At 35.6% G+C, this 21,098-nt stretch overlaps 1 protein-coding gene across 1 annotated transcript in view; it reads right to left on the minus strand.

Moving 5' to 3' along the window:
• Positions 1 to 8,056: 8,056 nt before the first annotated feature.
• The window catches only part of LOC116478769 (zinc finger protein 728), a 28,802-nt gene continuing 15,760 nt past the window's right edge, over positions 8,057 to 21,098 (minus strand). Inside the window, exons 3-4 of the mRNA XM_032170270.2 lie at positions 20,764 to 20,859; positions 8,057 to 10,579 (exon numbers count right to left, since the gene is read on the minus strand). Of these exons, the coding sequence (XP_032026161.1) occupies positions 8,934 to 10,579; positions 20,764 to 20,859 (1,742 nt within the window). The 3' untranslated portion in view covers positions 8,057 to 8,933. The remainder of the gene's footprint in view (positions 10,580 to 20,763; positions 20,860 to 21,098) is intronic.

The raw sequence follows: 21,098 nt of genomic DNA on the forward strand, positions 1-21,098 counted from the left end.
GTATCATGTTGGCTAAGGATTTGTCACAGATGACATTATTTTGAGGTATGTTTCATCAATGTCTAGTCTGTTGAGAATATTTTTGTCAATATTGGATTTTCTTGAATGCTTTTTCTGCACCTATTAATTAAATATTTTTTTCTTTTAATTATCTTTACATGGTGAATCACACTAATTGACTTGCCTATGATGAAACATCTTTGTTTTTATGGAATAAAGCTCACATGATTGTAGCAAAATAACTTTGATTTGCTTTTGAATTCAGTTTGCTAGAATTTCATGGAGGATTATTGTTCCGATGTTCACCCAGAATATTGACCTGTAGTTTCCTTTTTTTGTTATGTCTTCACTAGATTTTAGTTTCATATATTTCACTGATTTCACATAATTAGTTAGGGTGAAATCACACCTTGATTTTTTGGAATGCATTCAGTAGGCTTAGGACCAGCTTATCTTTGTATATGTGGCAAAACTTGGCTGTGATTTCATATGATCCAGGGCTTTTTATGGTTAGTAGTTTTATTATTACTTATTCAAGGTCATTATACATTTTACATTTTTGCTCCGTTAAAGACTTATGTTATTTTCAGTCAATATTGGGAAGTTTCATGTATCTGGAAGTTTATTTTCTCTAAATTTTCTATTTTGCATGCATGTTCATAGAAGTCTCTGAGGATATTTTTAAATCTATGTAGAATTAGATGTGATTTCTCATCTCTAACATTTAAATAAATGCAGAATAAGAGTTTAACAAAATTCAACATTTCTTCATAAATTTCTGAAAAAAGTAGGTATAGGACAAATGAACCTCAAGACAATAAATGCCACATATAACACACACACACACACACACACACACACAAAGAACAGCTAATAACATACTAAACAGGGAAATCTTGTAAGCTTTTACTCTAACAGCAAGAAGACAAAAATGCCCACTTTCTTCAGTTTTATTAAACATAGTACAAACTATCCAAGACATAAAAATTAGAAAATAAAATCAAAGTACTGAGATTAGAAAAAATGTTAAATTATTCCTGTGTAATTTTTCATTTCTGTACATAATTTTAAGTAAACAAAAGCCTGAGAAATTACTAAAAATTAGTAGGACTAATAAACAAATTTATTAAACTTGCAGAATACAAAAGCAACATCGAAGTGTCAGTAGAATTTCTAGACATTGAAAACTATCTTTAAATGAAATTAAAGAAATTAATACACAGTTGGAAAAATATTACTTTCATAAGTTGGCATTAATATTGTTAAATATCTGTATTATACAAAATTATGTAGAGCTATAATGCAACCTCTATCAAAATACCAGAGAAATAATTAACAAATTTTAAAAAATACATCTAAAATTTACAGGATACCAGAAAAGGCCCTGAATAGCCAAAGCCAGCAAGCAATAGAAAAAGTGAAGGTATCACTCTACTGGACTGAAATATACTAAAAAGCTATAGTTAAAAAAAAAAAAGTATGGTATTTGAATAAAAACAGACACACAGGTGAGTAGAGAAGAAAAAGGAGACCAGAAATATATTGATGTTTATATTGATGTATTTACAGCCATCTGATTTTTAAATAAAGATGGCAATTTCTTAGGGAAAAGGCAGTATCTTCAATAAATGGTCTCGAGAAAACTTTATATCCACATGTAGATGAACATAATAAGACCCTCAACTCACACCATATATAAATAAATTAGATACTTAAATAAAATAAAAACACAAAATAAATTAGATACTTAAATATAAAGTCTAAAACTCTGAAACTACTATAAAAAACATAGACTGAAAGCCCTGTAACATTGGTTGGGCAGTCACTTTTAAAATTTGACCTCAAATCCCAAGGAGCAAATTGAAAAAATAGATGAATCAGATTATTTTAAATTTAAAAACTGCTGCATGGAATATAATACAATCAACAGGATAAGGCAACTAAAAAATGGAAGAAAATATTTGCAAATCATAAATGTGACAAGGGATTAATACCAAAACTATATAACTCAAATGACTATACAACAAAAACAAATAACTATTAAAAATGAGAAAAAGCCTTAAATATTTTTCAGAAAAAGACATACATATGGCCAACAGATATATTAACAAAATGCTCAATGTCAATTATTATCAGGGAAAGGCAAACAAAAAAAAAACTATGAGATATCAACTCATATCTGTTAGAATGACTCTAATCAAGAAGAAAAAGTGTTGGTAGAATTCTGAAGAAAAGAAAATGCTTGCACACTATTTGTTTGAATGTGAGGACAGCCATTATGAAAAACAAAATAGAATTTTCTTAAAAAACTTAAAAATAAAATTACCATATGACAATTACACCGTTGTGTATCCAAAACAAAGGAAATTGAAGAAACATTTGCACTTCTAGGTTGTTCGCAGCACTCTTCACATGTAAAATATATAAAATCAACAGTTCAACATCTAATGAGTAAATAAAGACAATGTGGTAGATATACACAATGGAATAATATTCATCTTTAAACAACAAAAATTCTATTATTTTCAATCACATGGATTACCCTAGAGGACATTATATTAGTTGAAATAAGCAAGGCACAGAAAGATTCATGTCTCATGATTTCACTTACACATGGATTCTAAAAAAATTAATCTCATTGATGTACAGAGTGAACTGGTGACCACCAAATGCCAAGGTATTTAGAAGAAATGGGGGCATTGAAAGATGTCTGTCAAGGAATACATAATTATACTTGGATAAAAGAAATAATTTCAAGAGATTTATTGTACAACATGGTGACTATAGTTCATAATGTATTTGTATTTTTGAAAAATGCTTACAATTTCATGTTGTCTAACCACAAAAATGTTAACAATATAAGATAAAGCATTAATTACCTAGAACTAAGCATTTGACAATGTATATATACTTCAAAATGTTGTTTAACAAAAGAAATACACATTTTATTTGTCAAGTTAAAAATATATTTTTAAGACACTATAGAAGGATAACAATGTTTCAAACACTGTCTCTCTGCTGTTTTCTCATTTAATTTGTCAGTCATAACCATAGGAACTTTGATGTTTAACAGCATGTTCTGAACCCAGCACATGGCATGGGAGAAGCCAATGACTTTAGGGCTTTTATTTTAAGCTTGGGGCACCTGGAGTTACTGGTACTTACAGTAACAGTATGAAAGACACAAAAACGGAAGGCTTGCTTATGCTCCCATGACTGGCCACTGTGTGATCACAGTAAACTGGTTTGCATGCAAACTAACAGGAAATGTTTTAATCCAAAAGCTGCCATTATCTCCAAAAGTTTTCGGAGAAAATATAGGAGATCGCTACCGTTAGGTGACTAAGAATATAAACTGTAGACTAAACTTCAACCACTAAAACATTTAAAAAATGAGTGATAAATGTCTCCGAATTGTAGTATCAACATGGAAAATAAATATTATTCCAAATTTACAGAGGTCATTTTATTGTTTTGCAACCTTTATCATTCACACTTTAAAATAGAGGATTTTGCATGGAAATGTAAGTTGTGCTGTAAGCACATCCTAAATAAATTTAAAATTGCTCACTATTCTCTTAAAAATTTAATTTTTGTTTGTTCTAGCAAATTACATATTTGCCACACTTTGTATAAAAGCCTAACATTTTTCTTTTACAAAGAAACACCATGCTGATTTAATCCTCTCTTCGGTAGGCAGTGTATGTCTTTTATGTTAATTAGCCAATCTTAAAGTTGTATTCATATGTAAACCTTCCAGTTAAAACCAATTTTTCAGTGCATTAAAAAATACCAATGTTCTCCTTAAAACCTACAACATACCTTGTGAATCACATGGCATGAAAACAAGTGAGAAAACTGTAGCTGTAACACAGAAAAAGAAGGGCTGTGATGCATATATGGTTTGAATGCACATAAAAAGACAAAACTTAGATAATTAGGACATGAATGAAGCATTTCTCTTTAAATTCAGCAAGATTCAGCTTTGCAGCCTGGAAAAAATGTTCTCTTCACATGAAGAATCAATGTTATTTCTTTGCAATTGATATTTTCCATCTCTTACTTGAAGTTATAAACTAACTTTAGCAGGAATATTTATGATGAAATATGGAGCATGTTACACACTGAGCACTGTCATGTTTGTTTGCTACATTTATATATAAAAGCATCCACATGACTTATGACGCTTCGCTAGTACTTACTGAAACAAATTGACTCAATAAATAAAATTTACTTATGTCACTTTTACAAAAAGTTAAGGGAACAGTAACTTAAGTAAGCTTATATAGGGTTCTCCCATAGAAGCTAATGGAATGTTTTAACTACATAAAATGTAACAATACACAAATTGTGGAATTATATCTAAAAATAATTTTGTGTGCATGATGAAATTTTATAAAAAATATTCTTATAACTACAAATCAGCTCAGATAAATATTTCATAAACTAAACAAAAACATGCCTGCCTGCTTTCTTTCTCTTTTCTTTTCTTCTTTCTCTTCTTTTCTTGAGACGGTCTCCCTCTGTTGCCCAGGCTGGAGTGCAGCAGCATGATCTTGGCTCATTGCAACCTCCCTGCCTCTGGCTCCCGTGATTCTCCTGCCTCGGCCTGCTGAATACCTGGGATTGCAGGCGCACACCATCACACCTCGCTGGTTTTTGTATTTTTGGTGAAGACGGGGTTTCGCCATGTTGGCCAGGCTGGTCTCCAACTCCTGACCCCGAGTGATCTGCCCGCCTCGGCCTCCCGAAGTGCTGGGATTACAGACGGAGTCTTGCTCACTCAATGCTCAAAGTTGCCCAGGCTGGAGTGCAGTGGCGTGATCTCGGCTCGCTACAACCTCCACCTCCCAGTCGCCTGCCTTGGCCTCCCAAAGTTCTAAGATTACAGCCTCTGCCCGGCCACTACCCCGTCTAGGAAGTGAGGAGCATCTCTGCCTGACCGCCCATCATCTGGAATGTGAGGAGCGCCTCTGCCTGGCTGCCCATCGTCTGGGATGTGAGGGGCGCCTCTGCCCGGCCGCCCCATCTGGAATGTGAGGAGTGCCTTTGCCTGGCCGCCCCGTCTGGGACGTGACGAGCACCTCTGCCCGGCTGCCCATCGTCTGGGATGTGAGGAGCGCCTCTGCCCGGCCACCCCGTCTGGGAAGTGAGGAGCACCTCTGCCTGGCCGCTGTGCAACCTTCCAAGTGTGAAGTGACAGCCTTCGCTGTAGAATGAATGAAGACAGTGGCATTGGTTATATAACACCTTGGCAGCTATCTCAAGTCATTGATGGTGGAGGTATTGGAATTATAGAAGAAAGCAAACACACAAATTTGACTAAAGGCGATTTTGTGACTTCTTTCTATTGGCCCTGGCAAACCAAGGTTATTCTGGATGGAAATAGCCTTGAAAAGGTGATATATGTATATGAACGTATCTGATTTTTTTTCCCCGTGTAATTCTTACTATGTGCATTTGATATTCAGTTGTGTTTGTAATCACGGAGAAATAAAAGCATATATATATAAAAAAAAGAAACAAAAAGATTGTGGGTCTAGGCCAGGCATGGTGGCTCACGCCTGTAATCCCAGCACTTTGGGAGGCTGAGATGGGTGGATCACCTGAGGTCGAGTTTGAGACCAATCTGGCCAACATGGTGAAACCCCATCTCTACTAAAAATGCAAAAATTAGCTGGGCGTGGTGGCACATGCCTGTAATCCCAGTTACTCAGGAGGCTGAGGCAGGAGAATTGCTTGAGCCCAGGAGGCGGAGGTTGCAGTGAGCTGAGACCATGCTATTGCACTTGAGCCTGGGCAACAAGAACGAAACTTGGTCTCAAAAAAAAAAAAAAAAGATTATGGGTCTAGCATGAGTATCATGCAAGTAAAAACAGAAAATTTGCAAGGAAAGATCCTAAATGATAAGCTGTAAAATAGTGTAATAAACTGAATACAAAGCAGAGTATACATTTGCTTTTAGCATTTTTGAGGATTTTTGTTTTCTACTAAATTAGACATCTTATTAAAATGCTTTGTTTTGTTTGAATATTGCTCTTTTCTTCTGAAAACAGTTACAAACTTATATTCAAACACCCTTACTCCTTAAACTTGTTATATCTTTAGGCCAATAGATGTGTATATTTAACTCTATGTAAGTCAAAACTAAAACTCTATTATGTGCTCTCAGGCAGAGGCCATGTGTTCAAAAAATACATAATGAATTTTTGAAAATTATTCAGGACTCAGAAATATATTGATTTTATTTATGCTTGTATATAATTTTTATTATGACCATAAAAATAACCATGTAGCCAATAACAATTTAACTGTACAATTTAGAATAACTAAGACTGTAGAATTGAATTGTTTGTAATACAAAACATAAAAGCCAGAGGCTATAGGTACCTTATTTATTACAATGTGATGATTATATATTGTATGACTATCAAAATATGTCACATATGGCATAAATATATACACATATTATGTAAACACAAAAACTAAGAACAATAAATTTAAATGTAAAAAAAATTTAACCTACAGGAACCATATTCTTTATTTGTAGTTTACGAATACTAGAGATTTTAGTCTATTATGTTACCAAATAGTGTATTGTTACCATCTTTTAAATATACCCTTGAGTAAGGTGGAATAGGTTAAAATTAGTGGCATAACACTTTATTGAATGTATAACAGTATTTAACGTTATAAATGTTGAATTGAAAAATTAACACAATCTAAAACTTTAAAAAAAGTAGTTTTATCACATAAAAGTACAATTAGTAAAATGACATATTAATTATTTTGATTTAATTTTAACTATAAGAATGATTTTCTCTCATAATAACACATTAGAATATTACTTAGGGCTGGGCGCAGTGGCTCACACCTATAATCACAGCACTTTGGGAAGCCAAGGCAGGCAAATCACTTGAGGTCAAAAGTTGAAGAACAGGCTGGCCAACATGGTGAAATCTTGTTTTACTAAAATAGAAATATTAGCTGGATGTGGTCTTGGGCACCTGTAATCTCAGCTACTTGGGAGGTGGAGACAAGAGCATAGCTTGAACCTGGGAGGAGGAGCTTATAGTGAGCCGAGATTATGCCACTGCACTCCAGCCTGGGCAACAGAGTGAGATTACCTCTCAAAAAAAAAAAAAAAAAAAAAAAAGAAAAGAATATTACTCGAAATGCCCATCATCACTCAATTCTGTAAGTTAACCACAAACAGCCTTTCTACTTAGATTTTTCACCATGCATCTTACATTTTAATGTCCTTAGTCATCCATAAGGTAATAAATAATGACCACCTAATAAAGTCTCCCAAATCTTTGATGCAGGATTGATCACTTTTTTTTATATGTGAATACAACAGAAATGAAGAAATAGCATGAAGTAATTTAAGAGATGAATTCCATCATTATTCAGTTTCCAAATAAGCTGGTTTTTTTTTTTCTTCTTTTGAGACAGTCTTACTCGGTCACCCAGGCTGCAATGCAGTAGCAACATCTCAGCTTACTGCAACCTCTGGCTCCCAAGTTCAAGTGATTCTCACGCCTCGGCCTCCCAAGTAGCTGGGACTACAGATGTTCACCACCATGCTTTACTAATTTTTGTGTTTCTTTTTAGTAGACATGGGGTTTCTTCTAGTTGGCCAGGCTGGTTTTGATCTCAGGTGATCTACCCACCTCGGCATCCCAAAGTGTTGGCCTTACAGATGTAAGCCACTGTGTCTGGGCAAAAAATCTCTATTTTCAAGACAAAAGTGTACTTTAAATGAAATTATAACTCTTCAAAGATCTACTTCTTTTAAAGTTATATACAAATAATTTTTCTTTTTGCCAACTTTAGTTTTGGATTTTTTCCTATACTCAGCAACCTGATTAAGTGTAACGTCTGAAGTTTCAGAGACAGATATTTCTACTGTGAATTCTCTGATATTTACTTAATTTTGGATTAAATTTTTGAGTATTTACTTCATCTGCAAAAATATATTTTAGTATAAACTTTTGTGTTTTATAATCTGTAGTTTTTGAAAAAATGTTTTTCCAAATTCATTAAATTTGCAGGGCTATTCAATATAAATTCTCTGATGTTGAGCAAAGCTGGAACAACTACCTCAGAGTTTTCCTATAGTACAAAATGTGTGCAATAAAACCTGTGATACACGTAAAGGTACTACAACCCTCTTTATATTTATAATGTGTTTCCTCAAAATAAATATTCTTCTGTACTTTAAGGCCTTATATTTTCTGAAGGATCTATTGACAGCAATTGCACTTTTAATGCTTTTATTTAGTATGAACTCTCTGATGCTGAATAAGATGTGAGAAGATATTAATGACGTTCACATTTTTTTCCCCCAGAGTCTCCCTCTGTTGCCCAGGCTAGTATAAAGCTTTCCTTTGCAATAAGGCATGAGCATTGGTTAAATGTTTTGCCATATTGTTTATGCTAGTAGTTTTCTCCAGTATGAGTTATCTTACCTACAATCAAGTGTGACAGCCATTTAAAGGCTCTGTCACATTCTTCACATTTCTAGGATTTCTCACCAGTATGATTTCTTTTATATTCAGAAAAGTTTCAGGTGTTGCCAAAAGCATTGTCACATCTTTCAGGTTTGTAGTTTCTCTCTAGTATGAATTAGCTTATATCTGTTAAGAACTGAGGATCTGTTAGAGGCTTTCCCACATTCTTCACACGTGTATAGTTTCTCTCCAGTATGAGTTGTCTTGTACGTAGTAAGCCTTAAGGACTGGTTAAAGGCTTTGCCACATTCCACACAATTGTAGGAATTCCCTCTAGTATGAATTACCTTGTGTTTAGTAAGGACTGAGGAACAGTTAAAAAATTTGCCACATTCTTCACATTTGTAGGGTTTCCCTCCTGTATAAATTCCCTTATGTTCAGTAAGGGTTGAGAACTAATTGAAAGCTTTGCCACATTTTTCACATTTGTAGGGTTTTTCCTCCAGTATGAATTCTCTTATGAGTAGTAAGGTGTGAGGATTGGTTGAAGTCTTTACCACATTCTTCACATTTGTAGAATTTCTTTCCAGCATGAATTTTCTTATGTTTGTTAAGGACTGAGATCCAGCTAAAGGCTTTGCCACATTCTTCACATTTGTAGGGTTTCTCTCCAGTATGAATTCTCTTATGTTCACTAAGTCTTGAGGACCAGATGAAGGCTTTGCCACATTCTTCACATTTGTAATGCTTCTCTCCAGTATGAATTACCTTATGTTTAGTAAGGTTTGCAACCTTACTGAAGGCTTTGCCACATTCTTCACATTTGTAGGGTTTCTCTCCAGTATGAGTTCTCTTATGTTCCATAAGGTTTGAGGACCACTTAAAGGCTTTGCCACATTCTTCACATTTGTAGAGTTTCTCTCCAGCATGAATTGCCTTATGTGTAGTAAGGCTTGAGGACCAGCTAAAGACTTTGCCACATTCTTCACATTTGTAGTGTTTCTCTCCAGTATGAATTACTTTATGTTTAGTAAGGCTTGAGAACGTACTAAAGGCTTTGCCACATTCTTCACATTTGTAGGGTTTCTCTCCAGTATGAATTATCTTATGTTTAATAAGTGTTGAGGACCACTTAAAGGTTTTGCCACATTCTTCACATTTGTAAGGTTTGTCTCCAGCATGAATTCTCTTGTGTTCAGTAAGGCTTGAGGGCCAGCTGAAGGCTTTGCCACATTCTTCACATTTGTAGGGTTTCTCTCCAGTATGAATTACCTTATGTTTAGTAAGGATTGAGAACTTACCAAAGGCTTTGCCACATTCTTCACATTTGTAGGGTTTCTCTCCAGTATGAATTCTCTTATGTTCCATAAGGTTTGAGGACCAGTTGAAAGCTTTGCCACATTCTTCACATTTGTAGGGTTTCTCTCCAGCATGAATTGCCTTATGTGTAGTAAGGGTTGAGACCTTACTAAAGGCTTTGCCACATTCTTCACATTTGTAGGGTTTCTCTCCAGCATGACTTCTCTTATGTTCAATAAGGCTTGAGGACCAGGTGAAGGCTTTGCCACATTCTTCACATTTGTAATGTTTCTCTCCAGTATGAATTACCTTATGCTTAGTAAGGATTGAGAACTTACTAAACGCTTTGCCACATTCTTCACATTTGTAGGGTTTCTCTCCAGTATGAATTCTCTTATAATAAGTAAGGGTTGAGGACCAGTTAAAGGCTTTGCCATGTTCTTCACATTTGTAGGAATTCTCTCTAGTATAAATTCTTTTATGTTGAGATAGGTGTGAAAGCATGCAAAATGATCTGACATATTCTTTACATTTCAAAAGTTTCTTTCCAGTATGCCTTATCTTATGTCTTTTTGAATTTGAACATTTATGAAAGATGTTTGCATATTTGCCACATTGAAATACTTTGCTCTGTGTAGTTGTCAAACCCTGGTTAAGCTTATTATAACCTTTTTTGTGCACCTTACACTCACCCACATTGGTACAACCAATTTTTAACTGTAAATTCTCATGTCCACATTTTTCATAACTTCTCAATATCACTTTTTGGAAAGAATCTTCTCTGCCCTGCTCTGGCCAATGGTCTTGAGCAAAATGAGAACATATAACTGAAAAGAAATAAAAATAACAAATTAGTCCACTTATTAGACTCAGATAAATATAGTTTCCAAATCTAACCTATAAAATTATTCAAACTACATAAGCAAGATGACATTGCAGTATGACACAGGCCCTAATTCTTCACAGACATATAAATATAATAAAAGCATACAGACCAAAATACATATGTGGATAATTTATACATGAGTTAAGTGTGTACAGTGTCTGAATTAAGCCCAATGCAAAGAGCCACATAGAAAAAAAGAAAAGTTTGTTAAATTTACCCAATCAACTCTTTCTGCTCCTCAGTATTACCTAGTCCCTTCAGAAGTAAATTGTCAACTTCTGTTTTTTTTCTAAAGGCAAGTAAAATATTGGCACATACAACTTAATTTCTGTCTTCTACGGGCCTTTCCACACACTGGTTTCTGTCTCCCATGACATAAAGTGCTGAAAGATATGGTGGTATACTTAGAAATGACAGTTTGAGTCTGCTGAGACCAAAGGTAAATACACTGCAGCAGAGCACTGCAGTGCTGCAGAGAGAGAACAGGCGTACCAAGTAACTACTTTTCAGAAGAAACATACATAATCTCTTTTAACTAAAGCACAAAATTTCAGACAAGACAAATCTGAAGATGTTTGAGAGACCCACATAATCTCTAGCCAAGACCATTGTTTTCTGACTACACCAGGACAAAGCTACATTATAAATTTTTAAATGTCCAAATCTCAAAGACTACAATCTATACAAAATAGGGCAATATAATCTCATCAAAAATATTATAAAATTTACAGAAACCATTAAAAATGTATATACTAATTTTAAAGATTGAATAATACTCTGAGTGAAACAGGAACACAAAAGACCATAGAAAATCAGAAAAATGAGGATAAGAACAAAAATATCTACATTGTGGTGATAAAAAATACAAAACGAAATAACTGATTCTAAAATTAAGATAAAGTAATGTAAAAATTAAAAACAAGCTCAAAAAGCAAATTAGGATACACACAAATACATTTATAACAAAAACATATTTATAATCACAATTTGAATGGTTACAAACAAAAAGAGAATCTCGGGAGCTGCAAGATAAAAGTGATTTGCAAACATAGTCTTATGAGATAACCAGTGAATTGTCAACAAAAGATTTACAGGCCAGAAGAGAACTGCGTGATATAGTCAAAGTCCTAGAAAAAAAAATAGCTGTCAAGTGAGAATGATACCAAATCAGCAAATCTGTCCTGCCTAAGAGAAAAAAAAAACCTTTCAAAATAACAAAATTCATAAAAAGTATATTGGCACTGCATATGCCTTCCATAGGAAAGATGCTGAAAGCAGTTCTTACCACTGAAAATAACATAATGTAAAAAAACAACATCTAGTTTTAGCTCTGCTAAGGGTCAGACTGCCATCTCAAGTGGGTCCCTGACACCCGTGTCTCCTAATTGGGAGACACCTCCCAGTAGAAGCTGACAGACACCGCATACAGGAGAGCTCTGGTTGGCATCTGGCGGGTGGCCTCTGGGATGAAGCTTCCAGAGGAATGAATGTGCAGCAGTCTTTGCTGTTCTGTAGCCTCAGCTGGTGATACCCAGGAAAACAGGGTCTGGAGTGGACCTCCAGCAAGCTCCAGCACATCTGCAGCAGAGGGGCCTGACTGTTAAAAGAAAAACTAACCAACAGAAAGGAACAGAAGCAACGTCTACAAAAAGGATGTTTACTCAGAGACCCCATCTGAAGGTCCTCAACATCAAATACCAAAGGTAGATAAATCTATAAAGATGGGGACAAGCCAGTGTAAAAAGGCTGAAAATTCCAAAAACCAGAATGCCTTTTCTCCTTCAAAGGATCACAACTCCTCACCAGCAAAGAAACAAAATTGAACAGAGAATGAGTTTGACAAATTGACAGAAGTAGTCTTCAGAGGTGAGTGGGTATTAACAAACTCCTCTGAGCTAAAGGAGCATGTTCTAACCCAATGTCAGGAAGCTAAGAACCTTGAAAAAAGGTTAGACAAATTGCTAACAAGAAGAACCAGTTTAGAGAAGAACATAAATGACCTGATGGAGATGAAAAACACAGCATGAGAACTTCGTGATAACATGCACAAGTATCAACAGCTGAATCGATAAAGCGGAAGAAAGGATATCACAGACTGAAGATCAACTTAATGAAATAGAGAAAGAAGACAAGATTAGAGAAAAAAGAATAAAAAGAAATGAACAAAGCCTTCAAGAAACATGGGACTATGTGAAAAGACCAAATCTACGTTTGATCGGGGTACCTGAAAGTGATGGGGAGAATGGAACCAAGTTGGAAAACACTCTTCAGGATATCATCCAGGAGAATGTCCCCAACCTAGCAAGACAGGCCAACATTCAAATTCAGAAAATATAGAGAACACCACAAAGATACTACTCGAGAAGAGCAACCCCAAGACACACAATCGCCAGATTCACCAAGGTTGAAATGAAGAAAAAATGTTGAGGGCAGCCAGAGAGAAAAGTCGGGTTACCCACAAATGGAAGCCCATCAGGCTAAAAGTGGATCTCTCTGTAGAAACCCTACAAGCCAGAAGAGACTGGGAGCCAATATTCAACATTCTTAAAGAAAGGAATTTCAACCCAGAATTTAATATCCAGCCAAACTAAGCTTCATAAGTGAAGGAGAAATAAAATCCTTTATGGACAAGCAAATGCTGAGAGATTTTGTCACCAGCAGGCCTGCCTTACAAGAGCTCCTGAAGGAAGCACTAAACATACAAAGGAACAACTGGTACCAGCCACTTCAAAAACATACCAAATTGTAAAGACCATCAACACTATAAAGAAACTGCATCAACTAATGGGCAAAATAACCAGCTAGCATCATAATGACAGGATCAAATTCACACATAACAATATTAACCTTAAATGCAAATGGACTAAATGCCCCCAATTAAAAGACACAGACTGGCAAATTGAATAGCATCAAGATCCATCTAAGTGCTGTATTCAAGAGACCCGTTTCATGTGCAAAGACACACATAGACTCAAAATAAATGGATGGAGGAATAGTTACCAAGCAAATGGAAAGCAAAAAAAAAAACAAAACAAAAAAAAACAGGGGTTCCAATCCTAGTCTCTGATAAAGCAGACTTTAAACCAACAAAGATCAAAAGAGACAAAGATGGGCATTACATAATGGTAAAGGGGGTCAATGTAACAAGAAGAGCTAACTATCCTAAATATATATGCACCCAATACAGGAGCACCTAGAATCATAAAGCAAGTTCTTAGGGACCTACAAAGAGACTTAGATTCCCACACTATAATGGTGGAAGACTTTAACACCCCACTGTCAATATTAGCCACATCAATGAGACAGAAAACTAACAAGGATATTCAGGACGTGAACTCAGCTCTGGACCAAGCAGACCTAACAGACATCTACAGAACTCTTTACCCCAAATCAACAGAATATACATTCTTCTCAGCACCACATCGCACTTATTCTAAAACTGACCACATAATTGGAAGTAAAACACTCCTCAGCAAATGTAAAAGAATGGAAATCATAACAGTCTCTCAGACCACAGTGCAATCAAATTAGAACTCAGGATTAAGAAACTCACTCAAAACCACACAACATGGAAACTGAACAACCTGTTCCTGAATGACTAAGGGTAAATAACAAAATGAAAGCAGAAATAAAAAAGTTCTTTGAAACCAATGAGAACAAAGACACAACGTACCAGAATCTCTGGGACACAGACGAAGCAGTGTCTAGAGGAAAATTTACAGCACTAAATGCCCATAAAAGAAAGCAGGAAAGATCGAAAATAGACATGCTAAAATCACAATTAAAAGAATCAGAGAAGCAAGAACAAATAAACTCAAACCCTAGCAGAAGATAGCAACTAAGAACAGAGCAGAACAGAAGGAGAGACGTAAAATACTCTTAAAAAAAAAAAAAATTCAATGAATCCAGGAGCTGATTTTTTTAAAAGATCAACAAAATAGACAGACTGCTAGCCAGTCTAATAAAGAAGGAGAGAATCAAATAGACACAATCAAAAATAATAAAGGGGACATCAGCACTGATTCCACAGAAATACAAACTACCACCAAAGAATACTATAAACATCTCTAAGCAAATAAACTAGAAAATCTAGAAGAAATGAATAAATTCCTGGACACATGCACCCTTCCAAGTCTAATTCAGGAAGAAGTCAAATCCCTGAATAGGCCAATAACAAGTTCTGAAATTGAGGCAGTAATTATTAGCCTATCAATAAAAAATGTCCAGGACCCGATGGATTCACAGCTGAATTCTACCAGAGGTACAAAGAAGAGCTGATCCTATTCTTTCTGAAACTATTCCAAACAACAGAAAAGGAGGGAAGCCTCCCTAACTCATTTTATGAGGCCAGCATCATCCTGATACAAAAACCTGGCAGAGACACAACAACAACAGAAAAATTTTAGGCCAATATCCCTGATGAACACGGATGCAAAAATCCTCAATAAAATACTGGCAAACTGAATCCAGCAGCACATCAAAAAGCTTATCTACCATGATCAAGTTGGCTTCATCCCTGGGATGCAAGGCTGGTTCAACATATGCAAATGAATAAACGTAATCCATCATGTAAACAGGAACCAATGATAAAAACCACGATTATCTCCATAGATGCAGAAAAGGCCTTCGACAAAATTCAATACCCCTTCATGCTAAAAACTCTCAATAAACTAGGTATTGATGGAATGTATCTCAAAATAATAGGAGTTATTTATGACAAACCCACAGACAATATCATACTGAATGGGCAAAAACCAGCAGCACTCCCTTTTAAAACTGGCACAAGACAAGGATGCCCTCTCTCACCACTCCCATTCAACATAGTATTGGAAGTTCTGGTGAGGGCAATCAGGCAACAAAAAGAAATAAAAGGTATTCAAATAGGAAAAGAGGAAGTCAAATTGTCTCTATTTGCAGATGACATGATTTAGAAAACCCCATTGTCTCAGCCCAAAATCTCTTTAAGCTGATAAGCAACTTCAGCAAAGTCTCAGGATACAAAATCAATTTGCAAAAATCACAAGCATTCCTATACACCAATAATGGAGAGAGAGCCAAATCATGACTGAGCTCCCATTCACAATTGCTACAAAGAGAATAAAATACCTAGGAATACAACTTCCAAGAGATGTGAAGGACCTCTTCAAGGAGAACTACAAACCACTGCTCAAGAAAATAAGAGAGGACACAAACAAATGGAAGAACATTCCATGCTTATGGATAGGAAGAATCAATATCATGAAAATGGCCATACTGCCCAAAGTAATTTATAGATGCAACACTATTCCATCAAGCTACCATTAACTTTCTTTACAGATTTTGAAAACACTAAATTTAATATGGAACCAAAAAAAAGCTCATATAGCCAATCCTAAGCAAAAAGAACAAAGCTGGAGGCATCACGCTACCTGACTTCAAACTATACTACAAGGCTACAGTAACAAAAACAGTATGGTACTGGTATCAAAACAGATATATAAACCAATGGAACAGAACAGAGGCCTCAGAAATAACAACACAGATCTATAACCATCTGATCTTTGACAAATCTGAAAAAAACAAGCAATGGGGAAAAGGATTCCCTATTTAATAAATGGTGTTGAAAAAACTGGCTAGCCATACTCAGAAAACTGAAACTGGACCCCTTCCTTATACTTTATATAAAAATTAACTCAAGATGGATTACAGGCTTAAATGTAACACCCCAAACTATAAAAACCCTAGAAGAAAACCTAGACAATGCCATTCAGGACATAGGCATGGGCAAAGACTTCATGACTAAAACACCAAAAGCAATGGCAACAAGAGCCAAATTGACAAATTGGACTTAATTAAACTAAAGAGCTTCTGCACAGCTAAAGAAACTATTATCAGAGTGAACAGGCAACCTACAGAATGTGAGAAAAATTTTGCAATCTATCCATCTGACAAAGGGCTAATATCCAGGATCTACAAAGAACTTAAACAAATTTACAACAACAAAAAACAACTGCATCAAAAAGTGGGCAAAGGATATGAACAGACACTTCTCAAAAAAAGACATTTATGTGGCCAACAAACATGAAAAAAAGCTCATCATCACTGGTCATTAGAGAAATGCAAATGAAAACCACAATGAGATACCACTTCATGCCAGTTAGAATGGTGATCATTAAAAAGTCAGGAAACAACAGATGCTGGAGAAGATGTAGAGAAGTAGGAATGCTTTTACACTGTTGGTGGGAGTGTAAATTAGTTCAGCCATTGTGGAAGACAACGTGGCGATTCTTCAAGGATCTAGAACTAAAAATACCACTTGACCCAGCAATCCCATTACTGGGTATATACCCCCAAAATTATAAATCATTCTACTATAAAGGCACATGCATGCATATGTTTATTGCAGCACTATTCACAACAGCAAAGATTTGGAACCAACCTAAATGACCATCAGTAATAGACTGGATAGAGAAAATGTGGCACATATATACCACGGAATGGTATGCAGTCATAAAAAAGGATGAGTTCATGTCCTTTGCAGAGACATGGATAAAGCTGGAAACCATCATTCTCAGCAAACTAACACAAGAACAGAAAACCAAACACAGCATGTTGTCACTCATAAGTGGGAGTTGTATAATGACAACACAGGGACACAGGAAGGGAAACATCACACACCGGGGCCTGTCAGGGGTGGGAGGCTAGGGGATGAATAACATTAGGAGAAATACCTAATGTAGGTAATGGGTTGATGGGTACAGCAAACCACCATGGCACGTGCACACCTATGTAACAAACCTGCACGTTCTGCACATGTACCCCAGAATTTAAAGTATAATAAAAAAATCAAAACAGAATATTAACAGGAAACGGACTACTTAAAGGTGTTATAAAACAACTATTTCTGACAGACGTATAGAGAGCACTTCTCAACATCGGGATATACACCCTTCTCAATAGCTCATACAACATATTTCTTGATAGACCACCTCTTAGGCCAAAAAAGAAGTCTTACCGAATTGTTTAAAACTGAAATTTTATTAATTATTTTCTATGACTAAACTCAAATGCAAGTATACAATAATAGAAAAAAATTGAAAAAAAAATGTCAGGCGTGATGGCTCATGCCTGTAATCCCAGCACTCTGGGAGGCCGAGGCGGGCGGATCACCTGAGGTCGGGAGATAGAGACCATTTTGGCCAACATAGTGAAACCCTGTCTCTACTAAAATATGAAAAACTAGCCAAGCTTGGTGGCATGCACCTGTAGTCCCAGCTACTCAGGAGGCTGAGGCAAAGGAATCACTTGAACCCAGGAGGTGGAGGTGGCAGTGAGCCGAGATTGTGCCACTGCACTCCAGCCTGGATATAGAGCAAGACTCTGTCTCAAAAAAAAAACTATATATATATATATATACACACACACACACACACACACATATATACACACACACACACACACACACACACAGGAATTTAACAGAACACTCAAGCATGCTCTTATGCAAAGTTGTAATAGTTAACATTGTAAAGATGTTCATCCTGGTCAATGTAATCTACAAATTTAATGAAATGTTTTTCAAATTTCTCATTGCATTTTTGAAGAAATAGAAACAGTAACCCCAAAAGTATATAGAATCTCAAAAGACAATAAAGTTCCCAACGATCTTAAAATAATAATAATAATAAAGCAGTGTTGCAGGCATTAAAGTTCCTGATTTCAAAAAACATTCCAAGCTACAGTATTAAAACAATCTGGTATAAGGATGAAAAATTAAACTAATGAAATAGAATGCAACACATATATATACTTTAACATGTATGGTCATTATGAGGAGTCATTTACATAGCAATAAGTATTACTGTAAGCTAATAGGTAAAGGCAATGCAAATTTCTGTCACCAAATCATTCAGTAAATATAATCTGAAATATAGAAATACTGGAATATCACTCAGTTTTCGAAAAGTAGAAAATGTTCTACCAATTATAAAGATAAATCTTGGTAACATTACGCAAAATGAAATGAGTCAGCCACAAAAAGACAAAGATTATATGAGATATATAGCTATAAAGCATTTACACTCTTAGAAGAAGATAAAAAGAAAAAGGTGCCCTATTTGCTTAACCCCCAACAGCAAGAAAGCCTGTCAGTCATCCACGACAAAAATGTCTTAATGAGAGAACCAGGCATCATGGTTAACATCTGTAATGACAGCTACATGGTACAGTAAGGTTGGGAATTGCTTCAGGCCAAAATTTTAAGACCAACCTGGGTTACGCAGTGAGACCCCATCTCAAAAATAAGTGCCTTTAAGAGAGCTTTGAGATCCAGGGAGGCAATTGTGAAACTTCGCTAAAGCCCAAGACTGAGGAGCACCCTTTTCAGAAGGCAAGCTTTCACTCAGGTGGCAAACTACAGGACCCCTGCTCTTGACTACAGACCAGAAAATGTCCCACCCAACTTGGTCCCACTGAGAATTTTGAACTTACTCTGTAATCATCCCAAACTCCTCCCAGCCACAGTCTGTGAGAGGTCTTGGGTCTTCCAGAGGCCTGGAGACTGATACCCATTTAGAGCCATGCTGGCAGGCCTGCAGACCTTGGTCCCAACAGCAGTTCCATGACTCAGTTCCAGCTTCCTAAGCCACAGTTCATGGCCACTTCTGCCCATGTAGAAACCCACAGTGACCTCAGAAATCCTCTCTGGTACTCAGTGAAAGCCATACTAATCCACATCCTAATATAAAGCCCATCATATGCAGACCTGACTGCAGAAACCTGCCCTAGCGTCTACCCTACTGAGCAAAGTCCTGAAGGATATTTACTCTCTCCAAAAATAAAATGAGAATTACAACTACCCAAGCCCCTTGTAATAAGCCAACCCTAGTGCAGAGCCAGCAGCCTTGTGACCAAGCTACAACCCCACTCTACTACAAACCCAGAGGGTATTCTATCACCCTGGAGGCCCAACAAAAGAAGATTTTTACCCTCTGAAACCAGTTTATAAAAACTTTAAGAAGTGTTTGCACCTTCAAATTGAGACAGCAACACAGAAGTATATTGTGCCCATTGTCAATGCTTCTATTTTAACACAGCACTTGACGTATGTGGAAGAAAAATTAGTCAAAAAAAAATTAAAGTCATTGAAATTGAAGACAAATAAGTAAAACATTGCTGCTTGTAGATCATGCAATGTTCTCTATAAAAAAACCATAAACAGTACATTAAAACCTTTTAAAATACACTCAGTAAATTAGTAAAATATAAAATTAACTACAAGTTATGATTCCATACACTTAAACTATCTGATAAAATAGAGGAAGAAAACAATCTTATTTACAATAGCACTAAAATAATAAATATCTGAGAACAAATTTAACCGAGGAGCTGAAAAACTTTTCAAATGAAAGATTTATCAATGAAAAATGAGAGAACACAAATAAATTTAAATATATTTTGTCTATCGATTCAAAGAATAAATGTTAAAACGCCATATTATCCAAAGTGGTCTCTAGATTCAATAAACTCTCTATCAATATTCCAGTGGTTTTTTTTCACAGTAATGAAAAATACAATAATAAAATTTACATGAAACTACAAGAAACTGTGAATAGACAAGGCAATCTTGAGGAAAAAGAAAAAAGCAGGACAACATACTTTATAATTTCCAACTATATTTCAAGACTATAGTAATAAAAACAGGATGAAACTGTGCAGAAAAATGAACAAAAAACACCCAACGATACAGAAACCACTACTCTCACATATTTCAGAGATGATGGAAAAAGAGAACTTAAAAGATAGTTTAACATGGAGTACCTTAAAATTATGCAAATATCTGTGTCCACAAAAACAAAAACAAAAAAACTCAGATTGTGCACTCTCTTGTATGCCATGAACAGTACTTTGGCTGTCACTGTAACCTTGAAGGAAGATTACTGAAGGGAAAGAAGAATTCTTAGAAATTTTAAAAGCATAAGAGAGAAGATTATCTCTGTGTGAGAGAAAATTAAAAAATAAAAATAAAAATTAGGCTTTCCAGAAACTATTTCTTTTGGAACACAGCTTCCCATATCACTTTAAGGACTGGCTTTCTCCTTGACTTTGGACCTCTCATCCATGTTGTCTGTATTCACTCTCACCTACCTGGCGGTTCTTCCACCATCTCATGTCTCTTCACATTCCAGGGCTCTTTTCCTTGCTCCAGAAAAATGATCAGGTCTGGCTTAGGGGCAGCAATACCTGTTTTATTAAAAATGAGTAACATGCATCTTGCTCATATTCTCCAATTAACAACTTAGTAATGTGCTCACTAAAGAGGACGTAATAGAATATTCTAATACATTTATCCCAAAATACTAAATTACAACAGAAATTTCTAAATATTTAGAAAATACTCTAATTTTGTAGGTTCTTAATTTCATCACCTGGTACTATGGAATTAAAAATTGGTGGTGGCAATTAGATTTTAAGATGTAAGC

The sequence above is a fragment of the Hylobates moloch genome, unplaced genomic scaffold (genome assembly GCF_009828535.3).
Source record: "Hylobates moloch isolate HMO894 unplaced genomic scaffold, HMol_V3 SCAFFOLD_12, whole genome shotgun sequence".
Lineage (NCBI taxonomy): Eukaryota > Metazoa > Chordata > Mammalia > Primates > Hylobatidae > Hylobates > Hylobates moloch.